This window comes from Tasmannia lanceolata, unplaced genomic scaffold (genome assembly GCF_043159265.1).
Source record: "Tasmannia lanceolata isolate RefF3 unplaced genomic scaffold, GAP_Taslan_0.1 ptg000002l, whole genome shotgun sequence".
In the NCBI taxonomy this organism is placed as follows: domain Eukaryota; kingdom Viridiplantae; phylum Streptophyta; class Magnoliopsida; order Canellales; family Winteraceae; genus Tasmannia; species Tasmannia lanceolata.
In genome coordinates this window covers 27,157,017-27,180,898 of record NW_027518679.1, presented here as the reverse complement: position 1 = coordinate 27,180,898, position 23,882 = coordinate 27,157,017, and the positions used below count along the sequence as shown (strand labels likewise).

Below are 23,882 nucleotides of genomic sequence, written 5' to 3'. Positions count from 1 at the left end.
CTCGCTACGATGCGGCGTGCGAAGTGCAAAGTGCGCCTAAAAAAGCGCCACTATGCGCCCTATAGCCCATTGCCCACGCCGCGCGTGCGCGTGCGCGAACGGTGCGTTGCACCGTCCCGCGGGTCCAACCATGGGTTCAACCCAATTTGCAATCAAACAAGTAATAGAAAAGTGTAGTGCTTTATAAGCCCTTCTCTTTCTTTTCTCTCATCCGATTTGGGACTATATTTTCAACTACATTACACTATTCTCTTTCTCTTGCAAAAAGCAACTATTTCCAAAGAAAAGTTTTTCTTTTTCCAAAACACACTTAAAGAAAATATTTTCCAAAAATTATTTTGACCAAAAACACTTGATTTTGAAAAATCTTTAACAATCCCCCACCATTTTCAAAATCAAAAAAGATTTTCTCATCAGGCTTGGAATTTTTATGCATAAATAAATGTATCTTTCGATTTGAACCTTTACTTAGTAAAAACACATCAAAGTTAACCAGAATTGCATAGTAGACATGTCTTTGAACTAGCGATTCTATTTGGTTAACCGGACACATCTCACACATAAGAATTTATCTCTTTGGGCAATTTCTAAAAAACCGACACATGAATTGGCCTTGTGTCTATATCTTGGTTTCATGAGTGCTCTAGAAACTAGCCAGGTCTTATAGGAAGCGGCACCACTCCCACACTCACATAGGTAGACTTATCAAGAGTGCCCCTGTAACTATAACACTCCAACACTTTGTTATAAGTCTATTAAGAGCTCAAATGCTCAGCCTTTCCCTTTTATACATTACAGGTACCAAGCACTTTACCTTGGGATGGAAATATAATATATTATAGTGCTTGCAATCACTCCATATGATGTACTTTGACTCATTGAACTCAAGACTTGATATTTATTCAAGTGTTGAGTCGATGTTCCATCATTGGTGACTATTTGGTAATGGCTTTAACCCCATCCCTAATGATGTTTTACACACCATATCTCTCGCAAGAGCTTTAGTAAATGGATCAGCCAAATTTTGGCTTGATCTCACAAAATCAATAGTTACTACTCCATTAGTAAGTAACTCTCTCACAGTACTGTGTCTAAGTCCTATATGCCTGGACTTACCATTATAAACATGATTATATGCCCTTGATAGTGTGGCCTGACTATCACAGTGGACATAAATCGATGGCATAGGATTAGGCCATAACGGAATTTCCAATAACAAATTCCGAAGCCATTCCGCCTCTTTACAACATGCTGCCAGAGCTATAAACTATGCTTCCATAGTGGATGTTGAAATGCATGTTTGTTTCTTAGAGGCCCAGGAGACTGCTCCCCCACCAAGGGTGAAAATCCACCCACTGGTTGATGTATGATCTATACGCTCAGTTATCCAACTAGCGTCAGTGCATCCTTCTATTACAGTTGGATACCCACCATAACATAAACCATAGTCTATAGTTTTCTTTAAATATTTTAATACTCTATAGACTGCATTCCAATGAGAGAAATTTGGATTACTGGTAAACCTACTAAGCTTACCCACAGCAAATGCTTTGTCTGGCCTAGTACAGGTCATAGCATACATAAGGCTAGCAATCACACTAGCATACCCTAGTTGAGAAATAGTCCTTCCAGAATTAAGATATAACTTCCCACTATGATCAAAAGGAGTTGAAGCAGGTGAACAATCAAAATGATTAAACTTTTTAAGAACTTTTTCAATATAATGTGACTGGGTTAGAATCAATCTACTGTTATGTCTTATGATTCTTATACCCAAGATCACATCTGCTTCACCCATATCTTTCATATCAAAGTTTTGAGATAAAAATAATTTAGTACTTTGAATACATTCAAAAACTGTACTAAATATTAACATATCATCAACATATAAACATATAATAACACCACTACCACCTTTAAAGTTACTATATACACATTTATCTGACTCATGAATTCTATAACCATTAGAGACTAACACCTTATCAAATCTTTCATGCCATTGCTTAGGAGCTTGCTTTAGGCCATATAAAGATTTGACTAATTTACAGACTTTATGCTCTTGACCAGTTAAAATGAAACCTTCAGGTTGTTCCATATACACTTCTTCATCAAGTTCACCATTTAAGAATGCTGTTTTAACATCCATTTGGTGAATGTGAAGTTTGTATATGGAAGCAAGAGCAATCAAGACTCTAATGGTAGAAATCCTAGCAACGGGTGCATATGTATCAAAATAATCAATTCCGGGTTTTTGAGTAAACCCTTTGGCAACTAACCTAGCTTTAAACTTTTCTATAGTTCCATCTACTTTGATCTTCTTTTTGAAGATCCACTTACACCCAATAGGTTTAGATCCAGGTGGTAGATCAACTAAATACCAAGTCTTATTACCCATAATAGAATCCATTTCGTCATTAATTGCTTCTTTCCAAAAAGCGACATCCTGTGACTTTATGGCTTCCGTATAGGTTTGAGGGTCACTTTCTACATTTAAATCTAACATTATAGAAGATTTGAGTTTTTCTCTTGTCCCTTCTACTAGGTAAGTAACAAAGTCAGGACCAAAACTCTTTTCACTTCTATCTCTTTTACTTCTTCTTATTTCACTAGGTTCACCATCTTTTGTTTGTGGTTCTAAAGAAAGTTTCACAGAATTACTAGGCTGAACTTCTTTTGGAATTGAAGTGAACCTATTCTCATAGAAGAAGGCATCTCTAGATTCAATTATTGTATTAATTTGTAGAAAATCATTAGGTTCTATAACTAGAAACCTATAAGCCTTACTATGGCTAGCATATCCTAAAAAAATACACTCTATACCCTTCTCACCTAATTTTCTTAATTTAGGTTTAGGAACTTTAACAATGGCTCTACAACCCCAAACTTTAAGATAATTCAAGTTTGGTTTTCTTTTCTTCCAAAGCTCATAAGGGGTTACATTATTCTTTTTACTTGGTACCCTATTCAATATGTAACAAGCAGTAAGTAATGCTTCACCCCAAAAACTTTTATTCAAACCAGAATTAACAAGCATAGCATTAACCATTTCAGTTAAGTTCTATTTTTTCTTTCTGCTACACCATTTTGCTGTAGTGTATAAGGGGCAGAAGTTTCATGAACTATGCCCACTGATTCACAGAAAAGAGGGAAATGGTATTCACCACCCCTATCAGATCTAAGGCATTTAATGCATGTTTCACATTGGTTTTCTACTTCTGTTTTATAAACCTTAAACTTTTCCAACACTTCATCTTTATGACTAAGTAAATATACATAGCAAAATTTAGTAAAATCATCTATAAAAGTAACAAAATACTTTTTACCTCCCTTGGTAGGAACACTATGTATATCGCATACATCGCTATGTACAAGGTCTAACAGATTAGAAGTTCTATCTACTGAGGGAAATGGTTTAGTTATTAATTTAGTTTGCATACATATTTTGCATTTATCTACTAAATCAATTTCACATTTTGGAATTAAATCTAACTTAACCATATCATGCATTTTCCTAGTATTAACATGTCCTAAACGATTATGCCATAAAGAAAAAGAGTCAACAACATAAGCAAAGACATTCACTTTATTGATATTGAGTTTAAACATCCCTTCATACATATATCCCTTTCCAACAAAGGTACCCCCCTTAGAAAGAATGAATTTGTCAGATTCAAATACGAGCTTGAAGCCATTCTTGTTAAGAATGCTTCCAGAAACTAAATTCTTTCGCACTTCAGGTACATGAAAGACATCGGTAAGAGTGAGGCGCTTGCCGGATGTAAATTCCAGTTCTACTTTGCCTCTTCCTTTGACTTCTGCCGTCGACGAATTGCCCATGTAAAGGACACTTCCATCTTCAACCGTTTCATAGGTCGAAAACAGATTCCTGTCTTTGCAGACATGCCTCGTCGCACCCGAGTCAATCCACCAATCATTGCCATCTTCAAGAATATTTGCTTCTGAAATCATGGCCACAAACTTGTTGTTGTCTGTTGGTGTTCCCGACTTCTTATCTTTAAGAAGTCGACATTCACTCTTGTAGTGGCCTGGTTTGCCACAATTGAAACAAGCACCCTTCCTTTTCTTATTCTTATTATTCTTCTTGTCAGGGTGTTTGTTTCTCTTCCGATTGCCTTTCCCTTGTTGGTTTGGTTTATTGACATTTTCCACCAAGTGTATCTTAGAGGAAGAATTCTCATGATCATCTTTATGATCTCTAATCCTTGACTCTTCCTCAATCCTGAGGCATAGAGCCAAGTCATCAAGAGAAATCTCCTCTTTCTTGTGTTTAAGACTTTTTCTAAATTCTTTCCAACTTGGCGGAAGTTTGTCAATAATCGACGGAATTATAAAGGAATCATCAAGTAAAATGCCTTGCAAATGAATTTGACTCACCATGTGTTGGATTTCATGCAGTTGATCAATAACAGGTCTATCATCTACCATGCGATAATTCAGGAAACGACTCACAGAGAATTTTTTGCTGCTAGCATCCTCCGCCATGTACTTCGCTTCGAGTGCGTTCCAAATCTCACTTGCCGATCCCATTCCCTGATATATGTCGAACAAAGTATCCGACATAGCATTGAGGATGTGCCCTTTGCAGATGTAATCATCTTGTTCCCATTTCATTCTTGCACGAGCCTACGCTAATGTCTCATTTTCAACTGTTGTCCGCCTTGGGGAAGTGAGAACTCGAACTACTTTGAGCGACGTAAGGATGAAGTGCAACTTCTTCTGCCATCGCTTGAAATTCCCTTTGTCAAATCGCTCAAGTTTGACAAAGTCTTGGGACATTTGACGGATTGAGTACAACGCCATTGAAGCAAAGATAAATCTGTCTTAAGATTGTTAGAGAAATAATTCTGTATCTGTTGGAAAGAAAAAGCAGTAACCAGTTTGCTTCAAGGCGCGAAATCGCTTTCCTTAAGACAGATTTCGCCCCCACTAGAAGTGTGCAAAGGGGATCCGCGAACTGCCTCCAAGATACAATGAAGCCAGTAGGAATGTCCTACTAATTTGACGACGCTATGCACAAGCGGAGTCAAATCCGAAATGCCCTTAGAATCTTACAAGCCTGAGAGAATCAGTCTAATTTCTGTTACTGCAGTATAACAGTAATTAGATAAACAATAAGAAAATAGTTTAGTAAAACGAATTTTGGTGGGAGCAAGAAAGAGAGTATAATGCACTAGAAGTCTTAAGAATTTATCCAGAAATGGGTAAATTCGATTGTACTTTGAAATGGTTGGGTTCTGCAACTTTTATAGAGCCTCTGGTGTCTTTTCAGTGTGAAAAGCACCCCTGTATAGAGTCTTTCCAGATCGGTTTGAATTCTGGCCGTTAGATCGCGCCCATACGCGATTCAACGAACCAGATCAATCCTAGAGAGTCTGTTGGGATATTTAAATTCCCCTCCTCCCATCTAACCGTTAGATGATCCATCTATGGTACAGATCGCACCCCTTAGATCCTTGACCGTTGGGAAGGGACACAACCCAATGGATCGCACCCACTGACCGTTGGAGCACTGGGCCCGCTGGGCCGACCGTTGTGATCGAATCAAAGCCCAACCCAATCGAACTATTCGACACTGGGCTTGGGCTTGATGGGCCTTTGAACTATTCGGCCCACCCACTAGACCGATCCACAATCGTCTAGATCCAACGGTCCAGATCAGATCTGGAAAAATTAAAGGCTACAATCGCTCCTCGCTACGATGCGGCGTGCGAAGTGCAAAGTGCGCCTAAAAAAGCGCCACTATGCGCCCTATAGCCCATTGCCCACGCCGCGCGTGCGCGTGCGCGAACGGTGCGTTGCACCGTCCCGCGGGTCCAACCATGGGTTCAACCCAATTTGCAATCAAACAAGTAATAGAAAAGTGTAGTGCTTTATAAGCCCTTCTCTTTCTTTTCTCTCATCCGATTTGGGACTATCTTTTCAACTACATTACACTATTCTCTTTCTCTTGCAAAAATCAAATATTTCCAAAGAAAAGTTTTTCTTTTTCCAAAACACACTTAAAGAAAATATTTTCCAAAAATTGTTTTGACCAAAAACACTTGATTTTGAAAAATCTTTAACAGTAACTCCAATATTGGAGAAAACCTCAGGTAAAGAGTGGGTTTGATCTCTCTCTCTCCCCCCCGGCTGACGAAGAGGCTATTGTAGCAAATTGTAATAAAAAGGAGAAGTGACACCAGATTGTCATTTACATATTTATTTTACCCTTTTTTGTCTTTTTATTTTTTTATTCTCTGCATCCCACTTTTAACCATAAACAAATAGAGGAAACCCAGGGTAATTCCTAGGGATTTCCAATTTTTGTCTCCTCCCTGAACTCTACCTATCATAGGATTTAATCTGCATCCGAACAGACCTTGTGAAAACCACAAGGCCAACTTGTGTTTAGTTGAGGACCCATGCAATATATATATAGGTGGGTGATGTGGTTCCCACAGTTGATTGATCCAAACTGTTTATCTAAGAGGCCTTGCTTTGGTTATTCTCTAGCCCAGAGAATCATGCCAACCATGCAATTATTCATTTCTAACAGAAAGCCATCATGCCATGACATAGTGGGTCCACCCTTGATTGATCTGAACCGTTCATTTTGTAGCCTCGCTTTGTAACCAGCAAATTCTAACATCTACCAATCCTTGATTTTTGCCGTTAAATATAGACAGCGAAAAACTATTCACATTAAATTACAAAAAATTGTAGGGGGTTTTGCAAAAGAAGTCCTCCACTTTGTTTTATTTGCAAAAAAAAAAAAAAGAAAAAAAAAAGTCCAATTTGACTATTTGCAAATAGAGTTCTCACATTTGAGGAAATTTTGCAAATCAGGTCATGCTATAAATTTGTGACTAAAATACTAGGATTTTTTTTTTAGTCGTGTGCCTAAAATACTAGGTTTTTTTTAGGGAAATGATATTTCCACCCTTAAACGGATAAAATCCCCCACTTTAACAGTTTATGTGAGAAAGCTGGTTCACTGCTTGAGGATAAATTCACCCCCTCTAACATTTTTCTTTGCCTTTAAAACTCTACGAATAACGTTAAGGGAGGGGAGGGGGGGGGGATGTGTGTTATCCGTCAGCGGGGGAAATATCATTTCGCTTTTTTACTCGTAAAAAAGAGCAAATTGTAATGTGAAAAGACGAAAGTTACCTAATAAAAAGACCATATACCTATGACACTCAACACTCAACGATATGCTTTGATAGGGTGGGTCCCACCTGCTGGATTTATTAATCCAAATTAAAGTTACAGAATCAAGATTGGGCTAAGGCTTTAAGGTGGCTTTTCATATTCCTTAGTACTCCAAAAGTCATTCACAAAAGGACAAAAGAGTGGGCCTTTCTTGGTGACTCTTTGTATTCCATTTATGATGGCTCTTTGGTTTTCTCATTTTTAGTTGAATGCCTTTAGTTCTCTCATTAAGGGTGAGTCCATGAAAATAAAGAGACTCTTGGCTAGCTTTCTAATAAGTGAGAAAAGAAAGAAAGGAGAAAGGTTTTTTACCGTTGTTGTGGTGAGAGAAAGGAAAAGCCAACCAAGGGTGTGTCCCATATTTTTGTGAGATTAAGGTCAATACAAGAAGCCTCAAAGTGCTGTGTAGAGCCCGATTTGCTTAACTAAAGAGACTCGAAGCTTTGCCTTTAAAGTGTTTGGTAGGTGCATACCAACACTTAGTTGTTGTTCCTGGAGATAGTTCGGTCGTCAGATCTTTGCACCAGAATATGACCGAATAACGTCTTAAGCGAAGCATTCGAAGACGTGTAGCAGCTTTACAAATATTGAGGATCATCTATATTCGGTTTGATCTTTTCATCTGTCTCTAAGATCATATTATTGCAGTTTTCATTTTATAATTTCCCCTATTTGCACCAACACCACCAACTTAACTCAAACCATGCGTAGAGTGGGGCCCACCATTTTACACCTCATGTTTTGATGGGATGGGACCTACCATTTTACTCATGTTTTGATGGGTGGGGCCTTTTAATTTTTTGTAGGATGGATCCCACAAACGCCACTATAACGCATGCATTTGGGTGGGGCCCACCATATTACTGGGCGCTTTTAATTTTTTGTAGGATGGGTCCAACCAACTCAACTCAAACACATGCATTGGGTAGGGCCCACCATTTTACCTTATATTTTGATGGGATAGGTCCCACAATATGAACTCGAGCCTATGCGTAAGGCGGAGCGCTCACTATTTTATGCTTCATGGTTTGATTGGAGCACCATGGATATTTTGATCTTTTTACGAGGTAATTTTCATATTTTCACATATATGTGGCAATTTTGGTCTTTTTACTAGTCAAACATTTGGAAAATTCCCTCAAATGTGAAGACTTTATTTAGAAATTGCCAAACTAGAAGACTATTTTTGGAAATAAAGCAAATAGAAGACTTCATTTGCAAAAGTGATGCCACAGAGAGTGGAACCTAGGATGGAACTAAACAAATCCCCACAAGTTGGGTGAGGGGTAGTTCTGCCATTTTAAGTTTAAAAGGCCAAAAAAACAAAGGGACAAGATTACTAATGTATGAAAAGGCTATTTGTTGGTTCTACTCACCGTATCATTATTCTTTGCAAAATACCCAAAAAGGGGGAGATGATTTTTTTGCGCCCCACATAACGTGAATTGTGGTTCACTTCAAAGCTTGTTTACGTCAAATCACCTTACAAGGGGGCACATAATCCTACATGGGGTGGGCAAAAAAACCCATTGCCGAAAAATATTTTATTCGATGTTCTTTTCCTAATGCCACGTCAGATTCCCGGGAAACCTTTTCTTTTCCTTTCTCAGGAAAACAAGTGAACAGAGCTTAAGAGATCCAATGGAAGACCTCTCAGATGAACGGCTTGGATCAATTTAAGGTGGGCCCCACTATACAATGAGGTGTATTATTTCCAATGAGGTCGCGCTCAATTCCACTCGCCTTCCTTGTACAACAGCACAGACCCGAAAAGCAAGGAGAAAAGGCGGGGTTCAAGAGACTAGAGAAGGCGACACGTGGAACTCATTAATTGGTTCATATATTCCTTCCTTCCCTCTGATTGGTCTGTTTCGAAACAAACACGTCTCCACATGGAAGGATGACTCGCTGAGTTGACTCGACCCCCTCCATTTTTTTAAAAGCCCATCTAACCGCTTTTCATTGTTCGTTGCTCTCTCTCTCTCTCTCTCTCTGTATCAAAAACCCTAATTTTTTTTCAGAAACCCTCTCTCTATCCTCGCATTAATCCTCAGATCTGTTATTACCAAACTTTGTTATCCAAGAGTAGAGATCGAGATCTTTAATTCTCAGTATCCAAAACCCTAAATTTTTGTTTCAGAAAATCCTCTCTTTATCCTTTCATTAATCAACAGATCTGTTATCATTTATCAAACCCTAGATTCCAAAAGTGGAGATCGAGATCTCTTCTCTGATCTCCATACCAGCGCTCCAATGGCGCATCAAAAAAGAGGATTTTTGCTATTAATCTTCATTCTATCATACGCAATTTCCACATTCGCAGGGTAAAAAATAAAAAATAAAAATCTCTGTTGAATTTCTTTTCGCACTTTTGTTCCAGAATCAAAACCTATACCTCTCTTCTTTTCGATTTTTGTTCTTTTTTTTTTACGAATGTGTTTGTTTTCAAATTTTGTTCTTTCTGCTTTCTGTTCCATAATCAAAACATATACATCTCATTTTTTTCGAATTTTGATCAATTTGATTTGATTTTTTTGTTTAGGAAGAGTTATTATGATATCTTACAAGTTCAGAAAGGAGCATCAGAAGAGCAGATCAAACGAGCATATCGAAAGCTCGCACTGAAGTATCATCCTGACAAGAATCCTGGAAATGAAGAGGCGAATAAGAAATTCGCAGATATCAGTAATGGTAATATTACTTTTTATTTATCAGAAGGCCTTGCATTTGTTTCAATTTTCCTCTTTCTTATTAGAATTTTTTTTTTTTTTTTTTTTTTTGGGATTTTTATCGGTTATCAGCTTACGAGGTGTTGTCGGATAATGAGAAGAGGAATATCTATGATAGATATGGAGAAGAAGGTCTGAGGCAAAACGCGGCTAGTGGGGGCAGGGGAGGTGGTATGAACATCCAAGACCTTTTTGAAAAGTAATTCAATCTCACTTGTTATCTCTTGAATAATTTTTTGGAGATATTATAGTTAGATTTGTTAATCACAGGTATTATACTTAGATTTGTTAATCACAGAAATTTAAATGTCTATCAAACCAAAAATACGTAAAGAGGTGATACCATAGTGATAAGGTTGTGCCAATTTTTGTGGTCTTATAGAGTTGTTATAGTTTGCAAAATCTTTCTTTTGTTTTTATTTTTATTTTTATTTTCTTGGGTAAGATAGCTCCATGTCTCCATTGTTGCCCTGACTTTTGAATTACTTTAAGGTATAAATAACAGAAGCAAACTTTCCTAAGACCATAGACTAAATTTATAAACTAACCTAGGAGTCTTTTGTAAGAAAAGAAACCGATTGTAGATTTTGACTCAAGCTACTTTAAGAAACAATAGAAATATAAATTACTAACTCAACACTTTTCACTTAAAATATTTCCAAACAAAACTCCATGCCCAAAAATAAACTAATCTAATATTGCCTAATCCATCAACTGCAGCCCCCCTCGCTCTTACCCCGTAAACCTATGAAACCCAAACCATATAAATTTGTCCTTTTTGACTGTTTGACCACAGTCGGCATTATCATTTTTTATGTAAGTTGACCACACTGGTGTGTCAATAGATTGTTTTATTTATGCTGGTCTTCACTATTGAATGTTGCTTCATTCATATCAATTATTCAGTTATTGGTAGATGGTCATTATCTCCACTAACAAGACGATTGTTTCTTATAGCTTCTTTGGTGGTGGTTCTTCTATGGAAGAGGAAGAGAGGATTGTTAAAGGTGATGATGTAATTGTTGAATTGCATGCAACATTGGAGGATTTGTACATGGGTGGTTCATTGAAGGTATACTTTTTGTTGACCTATTTTGCTCTCATGCTTCAGACCACATCACTTTCAGAAATATAGAATATAGTGATTGGCCTAGTTTTCTGGAACTAGACTTGACCAAAATGATCTTCAAGTTGTTTTTTTTAAATTTATTTACCTCTCATTTGTTTGTTAATAACATCAAATATCATTTGTAAATTTATTTTTCTTCCACGAATCAAATATTACTTCTGTTTTCTGGCATATATATATGTGGAGTGGTGCTTCCCTTTATTGGTCGGTCTACGGTTGAATATCTTTCTCTGCATGCTCCAATCGTCTCATTTTCGCACTTTACTGTTTCCTCCTTTTCTTTTTTATTCCTTATAAGCAACGATTATTATTAGGCAGTCATTACACACACATGTAAATTTGTAGAGACAGGTGGGCCCCATTTAAAATTTAGCCCCCCCCCCCCCCCCCCCCGCAACACACACAAACATACACAACACACACTAAAATATCAAGTTTCTAGAAGTTAAATTGGGCTAAAATTTAGCCCCACGAATAGACCAAAATTCTTATGCCATTAAATAGGATTGACTAGTGAACGGAGGAAAAACACCACTTCATCCAATTTCTCCATTCTTATCGAATCCCAGTTTTTGTAATGTCCTCATAAGCATGAGCCACTCCAGTCTGTAATAGTTTTTTTTATGTCTATCTTAATTATCATGCCTTTTTGGAATGAATTTTTTACGGTTATCTAGTGAAGTTCTCATATTATTGTCCTCTTAAATAAAAGACATCTAATGAAGTTTTGCATCACTTCACCCTTAAAATGTTAGATTGAAGTCATTTTCGGATATTTACAACAATAAATTCAGAAACTGGGGTGCCGATCTATATCCGGATTGTTTTGGTGGTGAATATACAAATCATATCCTCTATACAAATAATTGGTTCAAGCTATTTACCCTTATTTTTTATATGTTTAGAGGGTAAATGGTGCTATTCTCTCTCTCTCTCTCTCTCTCTCTCTCTCTCTCTCTCTCTCTCATGGTTTCAAATGTTGGTTTCAATATGGACTTCGATCCCCTCGAAAGTGGAAGTACCTTTTGGAAGTCTATGAAAATCTTGTAAAATTTATGGAAGTTTTAGGAACTCCATGGAAACAATGAAAATTTAAGATGAAACTTTACAAAATGCTAGAATAAGCATAAATCACATTAAAAAACATCACATAAGCAAGACGATCATCCATATTGGTTTAACAGGATTAAACACCAAGTAACATGCACGGCAACAATGATGTTCATTCTAAACATAATATTTCACATGTTTTTGAAAGTTGATGATTCTGCCTTTCTCTTACTTTCCAACTCATCTTGTTAATGGAATGGCATTAGTATTTTCTAAATATATGGTTTTTTGTTCCCGTCGACGTCCCATTTAAAAAAAATGTGGTTTTTTTTGTTATGTGGGTGTACCACATGAAATAAAATTTCGATCCAGACTTTGACTTCAATTTAACTTTGGTCCCCATGGAAGTCAACCCAGGTTGACCGAAATCGTCACATGTCGGTGGAAATTGAAAAGTGCTTTACTTTCATACCTCTACGAAGGGGAAAGCTCCTTTATGATGCTATCGTGGAAATAAAAAGCCCACACAATGGGGGTTCCCCCTCCCAAATCAACTGTGCACCAAAAATCTTTTGTTGGTGCTCTAAATGGAGAGAGCACTCCTTTGGCCCCAACTGAATCCATTTGTGTTGGGTGAGGATGGCATTGAGCATTTACATGTTATTGAAACACTTAACATTATTTAGCGGCCTAAAAAGTTGACCCCTCACCATGGAAGTTTAGGAAGCCCTGTTTGGAAATGCATGATATTATTACCAAAATGTCTGAGTGCTTTTGCCCTCAAATATGTTGAAAATGGAATGATTATGCTGATAAGTTAGCAAATTTTGGGGCACTTGTACCAATTTAATAGTTTGGCATGACATCCCCTCTTTGTAGTTGACTTTTTTTTTTTTTTTTGGGTGTGTGTGGGTGTGGGGGGGGTTGCTTCTCGTATCCTCTTTTTGTACTGGCCTTTACGCTCTCCTTTGTTTACATTTAATATTTATTTGTTCAAAGAAAACAAGTTTACCCATGCGGATTGATGCCTAGATCATCCTGCACCGGTGTCTAACAGAATTTGACAGAGTAAATGATGAGGATTAGGAAGGATCTTCTCCGTTAAATCCATCCATAAAAATGCAACAGTGGAAATATATTGTCTTGAAGATAATCTACTATGGGAGGCACTTTTTCAAAAATCCATTGCTTACAAAAATCCACCAGTGGAAATATATTGGGTTGAAGATGAACCGCTACGAGAGACGCTACCTCAAAAATCTAATTGTACAAGATACATGTACTAGGAATGATCTTTACTCGGACAGTCCGTTAAAAATCCAATGGTGAAATTACATTGGATTGAAGATGATCTCCCCCGAAAGCCACTTCCTCAAAAATCCAATGGTTCCAAATACATGCACTACCCCAAAAAAGTCTTCATGCAAAATCCAACGGTGAAATTATATGGGACCAAAAAAGATCTCCTAGAGAATGTTGCCAGAAATCGGACAGTTCTAATGTACATCGGATTGGAAATGATCTATTTATCACCTTCTTCAGGAAATTTTTCTAAAGGATTCATTTAGCCGACCCCAACTAGTTTGAGACAAAGGCTTTGTTGAGTTGAGTTGAGTGGAAATGATCTATTTAGAAAGACTTTCCATGAACATCCAACTGTGGAAAAACATGTGAAAAAAAGGAACACTCATAAAGCATGGCTGGACATATGATATGGATGGATGGTTATATTATCTGCTTTTCTGTTTTTTCTTAGCGATAATACTTGTGCAATTTGTCAGGTTTGGAGGGAGAAGAACATTTTAAAGCCGGCTCCTGGTAAGAGGAGCTGTAACTGTAGGAATGAGGTCTATCATAAGCAAGTTGGCCCAGGAATGTTTCAGCAGATGACTGAACAGGTACCATCAATTTTTTGTAATCTTATAGAAGTTGTGCTTATGAAGAGCTGGTAGTGAATGCTGTGCATACATACATCATCTTCATTTCAGCTTTTACCATGCAGTTTTTGTATTGACTATTGACAGTAAATATTTTTCACTGCAAGTTTAGAAGTTTCTTTCCTTTTGTTTTCTTCTGCATTCTTCATTACCTCATTATCAGCATAAGAAGCAATGTTGTGTCTTTGCTATAATATCTATGTTCTTTCCTTTCAGGTCTGTGAGCAATGTCCAAATGTGAAATTTGAACGGGAAGGATATTTCATCACTGTTGATATTGAGAAGGGGATGCAAGATGGACAAGTAAGCTTTATACTGTTTTTACCATTCAAAAAAAAATCTTCATACTTTTTGATACTTTTGTAGGTCATACTGTGAAGAAGTCTTTCAGGATGTATTTCCCTTGGATCCTTGGTGCATTATATATATATATATATATATATATATATATATATATATATATATATATATATATATGAGGAAAGTGTTGGTGAGCTTAAGCGCCCAATCACATTGGGGCCTACTTTGTTAGGATGATCCAAAGCATTCATTTGAAAGGCCCTTACATAGATGGGGTGTGTACCAAAAATCAGCTCCATAGGATAATCCTAACCCATCCATTTGTGGAGGTCAAAATGGACAGACATTATTTGTCCACAAATCTGCCCATTTTTGTCCTCCACAAAAGGAGGGGTTAGGATGATCCTATGGAGCTGATTTTTGGTACACACCCTATCTATGATAAGGCCTTGCAAATGAATGGTTTGGATCACCATAGAAAATGTGGGACCCATGTGATTGGGGCGCTTAAGCTCACCATAAGTTTGGTGAGCTTAAGCTCACCAACACTTTCCTCTATATATATATATATATATATATATATATATAAGAAAACGGTTTCTACACACAAGTGTAGATAAGTTATCTACACACTAGCTTAAAATACAGTGGAAGGCATATTGTTTGGGTGATCCAGACCATTCATTTGATTGGCCCTTACATAGTTAGGGTGTCTACAAAAAATCAGTTCCATAGGATCATCCTAACCCTTCGAACCGTGGAGGCAAAAAATGGACAGATTTGTGAAGGTTTATACACGTCCATTTTACCTCCACAAATCGTAGGGTTGGGATGATCCTATGGAGCTAATTTTTTGTGGACAACCTATCTATTTGAGGGCCAATCAAATGAATGGTTTGGATCACCCAAACAATATGCCCTCCACTGTATTTTAAGCTAGTGTGTGTGTAGCAACCCACAACTTAATATCCGAGGGGAAAGCCAAGCACTTGGGGTTAACTCTGCCGCGAAACAAATCCATGGTATTGCAAAGGGTGTGGAGCTACAAATAGGAGGATGGAAAACTACAAATATTTAATCCATATATATATATATATATATCCAGTGTTTTTAAACCGCTTAAATCACTGGATTTAAACCCCTGGTCTTTAGCACATCACTGATACTTGTGTGGAGTTCGACTCACCCTCTACCCATTCGTGCCCTCTCAAATCTTTCCTCCTCCCATCTGCCCTAACCCTCTCTCTCCACTTGAGAAACTAATTTATCATAAAAAAAAAAAATCATGGTTTCCAGTAGCATAAAACCACCTGTGTGTAGATTGTGTGGTTGTGTGGGATAAAAAAAAATCTGTCATGGCTTCATCTACTTGTAAAAATGCCTGATAAAAAAGTCTGTGGGGGATAAAAAAAAAAATCTGTCATGGTTTCATCTGTCATGGAAGATGGCGAGGCTTTCAGCGAAGAAGAAGGCGAGAAGAAGACGGAAGGCGACTCTTGGAAGTTAGGGTTTCAATCGGTCTAGAGGGGAAGACGGAAGCCTCAAGGGTTTCTCTCGACTGAAAAGTTAATGCATAATGTTAGGGTATATTTCTATGGTGTAGATGAAAGTAATCTGAGGGCTGAGGTTAAAAACTCACTAGTGTGTAGAGAACTTCTCTACACTTGTGTGTAGGAACCGAAATCTCATACATATATATATATATATATATATATATATATGGGAAAACTGTTTGTGAGCTCGAGCTCATATAGCTTATTTGAGCTCGAGTGCCACAAACACATGGGTCCCACATTTTTTGGGGTGATCGAAAGCATTCATTTGGAAGGCCTTACATAGATAGTGTTTACCAAAAACCAGGTCCATAGGATCATCCTAACCTATCCAAAAGTGGAGGGAAAAATGGGCAGACACTGTTTGTCGACAAATCTACCCATTTTTTCCCTCCACTTTTAGAGGGTTTAGGATGATCCAATGAACCTGATTTTTGGTACACACCCTATATATCGGAAAAGTGATTGTGCTCGGTCGAGTAGATAAGCTTATCTGCTCAGTCGGGCAAAAAACAGTGGGGGCTCACATTGTTTGGGTGATCCAAAGCATTCATTTGACGGGCGCTGACATAAGATAGGGTGTGCCCAAAAAATATCTCCATAGGATCATTCTAACCCTTCGATTTGTGGATGTTAAAAATGGACAGATTTGTGGAAAATTATATCTGTCCATTTTTAACCTCCGCAAATCAAAGGGTTGGGATGATCCTATTGAACTGATTTTTGGGGCACACCCTATCTACGTCAAGGCCCATCAAAATGAATGCTTTGGATCACGCAAACAATGTGGGCCTCACTGTTTTTTGCCCGACCGAGTAGATAAGCTACCTACTCAACCGAGCACAATCCTCTCTCTCTCTCTCTCTCTATATATATATATATATATATATATATATATATATATATATATATATATATATATATATATATATATATATATATCATGAACTTATGACTTTTAGTCTTATCTTCATGTTGAACAACTTAGTGTCTTGGCTACAGTGACCTGTGTACTAATACTAAACATTTTGCATTTTCTGAATGCCACTTGCACTCTTGGTTGTGTTCATTGTACATGTATGCACCTAATTTTGTTATTTAGGACACACATGGCAATTGGATTTGTGAATGCACTCTGAAACTAGTGCACCACTATTTTCTTTGACCCTTAGTTTCTGACTTTCTATGTTGGATCCATTAATGTCTAACTAAATGAATTATATGACGCCCGTGCATATTTTCTGAGGATAATATCTAAACATCTTATTTGTTGGTCCCTAACATAGATAGACTATGTCAAAAATCATCTCCATAGGATGATTCTAACCCGCCAATGTATTTTGTGTAAAATGGATGGCTCCGAAAGTTCAAAAATGTCGGTAAAGAAACATCTACAAATCGATGGGTTAACATCATCCTATGAAGATGATTTTTGACGCATGACTTGTCTACGGTGGGGACTAACAAATGAATATTTTAGACCATCCAAATATATGGGCCCCACTTGTACTTTTTCTGCACATGTTTTCGTTGGAAAGAATGAGCAGTGACATTATATGAGAGCTCCTTTAACTATACTATTTTACAATTTTACCATTGAAGGTAATTTCGCTGAGATGGCAAGATGTTTCAGAGTAACAGATCATTAAACAAAGTGTACTTTTTTCTCCTTGAGATCATATTTTCTAGATTCTTTATGTTCACTTAAGCTTCTCAATGCTAATGGTACTCCCTAATTTATCATCATTAGATGATTGTAGAGTACAAGATGGATGCAATATCTTCATTTCACGGACAATGTCATCACTATTTATCTTTGTAGATTTCTCATAGTACTACTTTTACCAGTAAAAGTAATGTATGACTTTATCTTAGTTTCACAAGCATTAAGTTATATTACTTAGAGCTTAACTCTTATAGGATATGCCACTGATTGGGAAGACGTGATCTGGTTGAAATCGAGGTTTGATCACTTGATTATCCTTTCTTTAGAACACAGGTCCATTTATTCTTTACTGTTTGGGGACAAAGTAGTATTTGTTTCGTGTGTCCAAAACATTTGTGTTAAACTCACACTCTCAAGGGTGTCATGAAAGAGTATTTCGGGGGTAACAAATGCAAGCACGATCTGGAATGGAGGGAAGGGCTCCTGGTATTGAAAACTCCTCCTTGATGTGTAACAGAAGTCCTACTACACCATGTCCTCTTCTATAGGATATTTCAATCGTGAAGTTCGTAACTATCAGCCTGACTTGCTTGGTCCAAAATTTTGTTAGGAGCTGGCTGAATGTATAAAATTTAAGTTCAAGTGGAATAGGACCTTCAACCTTCGTCTACTTTGCTTTTACATGTTTGTCACAGTGTTTAAAAACTCGTTGACACAGTAAGGAACTCACTCGATTTGACAAGGATTTTTCTTTGCCACGTTCCACGTTGCACCAGATCCGCATTCCGCGTTTTGCCCTACGGAGTCAATAAAACTCCTTTGACTCTCTCTAGTTATGACCTCATCAACCATGTCAACCTCATTCTTGGCCGCGTCCGCGCCGAGTCGACAAGGATTTATTGGCCGTGCGCCGCGTCCGCGCCGAGTCGACAAGGATTTATTGGCCGTGTTCCGCATCACACCCGTGTTTTTAAACACTGGTTTATCATTACTATTGCACTCTACGTTTCCATTGAGAGTGAATGTGATTGCTTTTCGTTTTTAAATTTATGTTATATAATGCGCATAAAAAGAACTAACAGAATACTGGTTATTTGTCCGATAATTTCCCCTTCAATCATCATATTGATCTGATGATCTCACATCAGTGGCTAAAGTTTTTCGTCATTTCTCAGCAGACTTCACCTTCTATTTGTTTTCTTTCTTTCAGGAAGATGATAAGTTGCTCTTCTGATCCCTTTTATTTTCTATGTTTTGTCTTTTTTCTGATTGTCACTTGATCGTTTTCCCAGTAGTCATCTAGCAGTCATGATGTGGCTGTTAAAACTTCCCTATCTGGTCAATGACATCCATAACAACTGCCTTTTAAACCCCCCTCTGATCTGTGACAACAAATGGTACCATTTGATCCGTGCCTTCTATTTGTTGGCTGGGTGAAACCACCTACTAAATCTGTGTTGAGTTCTCCTTTTCATGTTTGTCTCGGTAAATCTATTATTAGCAGCTTTCAACAATGTCTTGGTTTTGAGGTGCATTTCTCTGGTAATTTTGACTCACCAAAGTAATTTCATGCTGGCCTTTTATAGGAGGTGGTCTTTTATGAGGATGGTGAGCCTATAATAGATGGAGAGCCTGGGGATCTCAAGGTTGGTTAGTTTTCTTAGTTTACTAATTCAGAATGCAGACCACTGTTTGAATTGACTACGTAGACTTGCACTAATTTTATCTTATGAGCAGTTTCGAATTCAAACGGCACCACACGAGCTCTTCAGAAGGGAAGGCAATGACCTGCATACAACTGTTACAATTTCGCTGGTAAATATTTTCTTCTCAAGGATCATTTTGTTGTTCATTAATTCATTCATTGTTATTATTAGGCTCTTGATATTATTATGGATGAAAAATAATCAAAAGTACATCAAGGTTAAACCCAACAGCTCTTGCAAATAGTATAGCTAGCACAATACAATGTTTAAGATCATGACAAATACAGGACGGGTTTTGATATGTTTCTTCATTTTATTCCCACTATATAACTATATAAAGCTTCGTTACTTCATCCAATTCTTTGCTTTGTAGGAATTTTCGTCTTTGTATCATTTTTCATTCAGTGATGTCAAGTGTTGGAAATATGAGCCCCGGGAGCACAGGTGTAACCTCCATTGAGCAAGAAAAAGGAGGATTTACCACCAATCTCCCCGCCAACAATAATAGAATTAAAATTGTTACCTTCAGGCAAAATCCTCATGAATCTAAATATCTAATATGAATGACCTTAGATACATATAACGTCATTTGCCACTGTAACATGAATCAAACTGGCTAGATAATTATTAGATGTCAACCATTGACTCGCCATGGTCAACCTGTTTTTGGCCTGCCAAGTCAATTGAGAACCCATTTGACTCACCCTAAACAATAAAAATATCCAGGGTCAGTCAAAGCTACTTACTCAGCAGGAGTTTTTTTAGCATTTTTAACATTGACTTCACCTATTGTAGCAAATAATTATTAGTTACAAATGAGACATGGTGTTCAAAAACTACAAGGCAAGGCAAAAGATATGCTACATTTTTTCTGATTTTAGAAGCACTAATTGTAAAAAATGAAAATTAATATAATTTGTTGGAAAATAACATTAAGGAAAAAACAATAAAAAGTTGTAAAAATGGAAATAAAATTGTTAGAGATGTCCTAATTGGTTCCATCAGGTTTAAGACTTCCTTGATGGTATTTGTTCCTATCAGGTTCTTTTTTTTTCTTTTCTTTTCTTTTTGAAAAGGTGAAAAATAACATTTTGCATCTTGTCAGCTTGCTTTTAAGTCATCTCCAGCTAAGTCATAGGCATCTTTTATTGTAACTTTTTTTAATAAAATTTTCTCCATCATTCAAAATAAAAATGGTGAGGGCAAGCCTTGGCACAGCGGTAAGGTTGCTCCATTGTGACCTGGTTGTCATGGGTTCGAGACACGGAAACAGCCTCTCTGCAAAGCAGGGGTCAGGCTGCGTACATCTAGCCCTCCCCAGATCCCGCAATGGCGGGAACCTCGTGCACTGAGCCGCCCTTTTTATTCAAAATAAAAATGCTATGTTAATATCACTAACAGAGAGATGATATTTCATCTAAAATGACTCTATAGCTCATGACCCAATGATACAATAAAGCAACAAAGACTACACTTGAACAGGTAACGAACATAAACAAACCTGACAATTAGGCAAAATCACCAAGCTGTGAAATACAAAGACTTCTGTATGACTACATCAAGGACATAAGCATAAGAATACTTCTTATTTCAGACTGAATAATGTTGCAATGGAACTCTCACTTTGAAAAAAAATCCATAAGCATACTCAAACATGAAATATGCAACAAAAAAAAGAAGACTTGTGAGAGGTTGTTGAAGATTACATCATGGATGTGGACAAAATGCACCAACATTACTTGGTCCTATGATTGAAAAAATTACTTTTCCTCATTCTAGCACTGGCAGCAGTGTGCGAATACAGAGCGGACAATAATTGACTTGAAATGTTTACTTATCTGCTTTCTTATTTTTACGACTTGTAGATTTGAAATGTGTAACCATTTTTATGGATCATTAAACATGGGATCCCAAAACCCTGGAAATTATTGTTTACCCTTGATTCATAGTTTATTGTACCCTCAAGGCTCAAGCTGCACTTTGATGCTGATGCTTAAGACTAAAAGCACTTGCACAAACCATGGTCTAGAGGCATGTGTCTAAATTCCTCTAGCATGGAAAGCTTCCTCTGGGACTATTTCCTGTATGCCGGGCCATTTTCATTTTTGCATGTATGCTTAAGCTTGAAGCATAAAGTCATTATGATTGCCTAGGACATGTATTATATCGCCGCAACTGTAGTCTGCTGCCTGTAATTTTTTTCTGTGTAAATCTGTTTACTTTTTTTTTTTAAAGAAGAAAATCTGTTTACTGATATGGATGGACATATGCTGTACATACATAATTTTATTTTAGCTCCCTTCTCAACACTAGAAGAAATGTGCTGTACCCAGTCTAAATGAAAACCAAAGGAGTTGGCTTCATACATACATACATTGTGATTGTGTTTGTGCCGTAGATAGAGGCGTTCTTGGTGGATTTTATTATGAAAATTTTTTAGTTTGTTGCATAGAGGTATAGGTTTTTTTTTTTCTGGCTGATTTAATAAGACACTGGTTATTTTCAGCTCCAAGCTCTTGTTGGCTTTGAGAAGACACTCAAACATCTTGATGAGCATCTAGTGGACATCAGCTCAAAGGTTTGGACATGCCTTTTCTCGTACTTTTTCTTTACTGTTCATAATATTCAAAATCTCCTAAGAAGGCATTGACCTGGTAAAATCTTCAGGGAATTACCAAACCCAAAGAAGTGAGAAGATTCAAAGGGGAGGGGATGCCTTTACATTTTAGCACAAAGAAAGGCGATCTGTATGTTGCATTTGAAGTCTTATTCCCCAGTTCACTAACAGAAGATCAGAAGACCAAGATCAAGGCAGTTTTCTCTTAAGTTCAGGATTTTTCTTCCACAAGTTCGAAGTTTTTTCTGATCAAGATCAAGGCAGTTTTCTCTTAAGTTCAGGATTTTTCTTCCACAAGGTCAAAGTTTTTTCCCCCCCAATGTACCATGATGAGATCAGTTAGAAGGTGCAGTGATGAGAATTTATAGGTAGCTCTGCTGTTGGAAGGATATATTTGTTGTAGTCCTTCTCGCCTTTCACGCTCCCCATAGGTTGGATTTGCCTTCCTATTTTCCCCAATGAAATGCATTTTTGTTGAGGCACTAAAGAGAAGATATATGAAAATAGTAAATTTCAACTTGGTCTCATTCTTTTCACTGCTTGTTGTGTGTGATGTGTGCATTAGTTCCAATTGGGGAGTCTTTTACACTCTCTGCCCTTATTTTCATTTGCTTCTGAATGTTGGCCTGCGCTTGCAGGAGTTCAAACCAGTCAACTTGCTTTACCGGCAAGTATGATACATGGGATCGGAATCCAAATTTCAGCAAGACCTTGTTTTGATTGCAAGAAAATCATTTCTGATGGAAAATTTTTTCTTTCCACAGTTATGAGGGAAATGATATGATTGTGATTAATCTCGAGGAATATTATCATAAATTGTAAGTCATTCTACATAAAAGTTGAATAGGGTTGGTTCAAGTTATCTTTTTAGGTGTGTAAAAAAACAGTTTAACTTTTTGAAATATTTTTCCTTTTCAAACTTTTCCAGAAAATTCCTGCAATCCAAACAGGCCCTTCTATGCTTAAAATGGGTGAAAATTATTTATTATTACTAGGGATTTGCTTAGGCAGTTTCGCGGAGAGCCGCGGAGAGAACAGCCACACAGGCTCATTTTTTAGCAGATTGAGCCTGTGTGCCTGTTCTCTCCTGCAAGAGTGAGCAGCGAAATGGCTTTACATGAGCCAATCTCTGATCATACTCTGTGCACAGGCTGTGGGTGGGTTAAGTTCAACTCTGATGGTAGTTCAAAAGCTATCCCAAGATGAGCCAGAATTGTAGTAGTATTTCCTGACATAGTCACACAGCCATGCACTTTCTTTCTCTTAAGCTTCATCAAACAGAGATTTTTTCTTTTGATCATATTTCGATTGTTAGTACGATATATCATCCAGTTCTATCTCATATTGATGAGTTCCAGAAAGGGGGAAAAAAAAAACCCGTTACTATAAACATCATCCAATTCATTGAATCATACTGATTCATTAAGATTATTCCGCAGCTTTATTAATTTTAACATTGATTCATTTAGATTATTCTGTGGCTTTATTAATTGTAGGGGAGGTGCCGCAGAAGAATAGCTCGAACGCCGAGATGATAAAATGCTCTAAAAAGACAAGCTGACTTGAGGAAAGTGGAAATGGAAGCAGATGAGTTTGGAGTGAATGGATACTCTAGGATAGAAAGAGAGGATTTGATTAATGCTGCTTATGATTTAGTTGTGCAATTCTAACAAGGCATAAGTGGGAACCCTTCTTTGGGACCTGAAGTGGTGCCTTAAGAGTTAAGAGACAGAGACACACCTTTGATCACTAGAGGGGATTCCGCTAGCGTAGGCAAGAAATAGAGCGCTAGTCTGTCCATCCTTGCGAACATCAACTTAGAAATCCTATATCTCTGTCAGACTACGTTCGGAATTTTCCCATAAAAATGACATTAATCGATTGCAAAGGAGGGAGCAGAGGTAGTAGAGATTTTCAGTAACCAGTAAGGAGCAAGGTTTTAAATTTCGACCAAAATGATAACAAAATCGAAATCGATAGTAG

At 37.3% G+C, this 23,882-nt stretch overlaps 1 protein-coding gene across 1 annotated transcript; it reads left to right on the top strand.

Annotated features, from left to right (window-relative positions):
• Window positions 1–8,968: 8,968 nt before the first annotated feature.
• On the top strand, window positions 8,969–22,426 carry LOC143850551 (dnaJ protein ERDJ3B-like). The gene is made up of 10 exons (XM_077359807.1): window positions 8,969–9,536; window positions 9,755–9,903; window positions 10,014–10,140; window positions 10,899–11,013; window positions 13,902–14,018; window positions 14,274–14,360; window positions 19,163–19,222; window positions 19,314–19,391; window positions 21,789–21,860; window positions 21,950–22,426. The coding sequence occupies exons 1-10, from the start codon at window positions 9,466–9,468 to the stop codon at window positions 22,106–22,108; spliced, it is 1,035 nt and encodes a 344-aa protein (XP_077215922.1). The 5' UTR covers window positions 8,969–9,465; the 3' UTR covers window positions 22,109–22,426.
• Window positions 22,427–23,882: the final 1,456 nt, after the last annotated feature.

Coding starts and splice junctions, on each gene's coding strand:
- LOC143850551 (XM_077359807.1), top strand. CDS start 9,466: ATGGCGCATCAAAAAAGAGGATTTTTGCTATTAATCTTCATTCTATCA. Junction 9,904..10,013: donor ATTCGCAGATATCAGTAATG/GTAATATTACTT, acceptor ATCGGTTATCAG/CTTACGAGGTGTTGTCGGAT. Junction 10,141..10,898: donor ATCCAAGACCTTTTTGAAAA/GTAATTCAATCT, acceptor TGTTTCTTATAG/CTTCTTTGGTGGTGGTTCTT.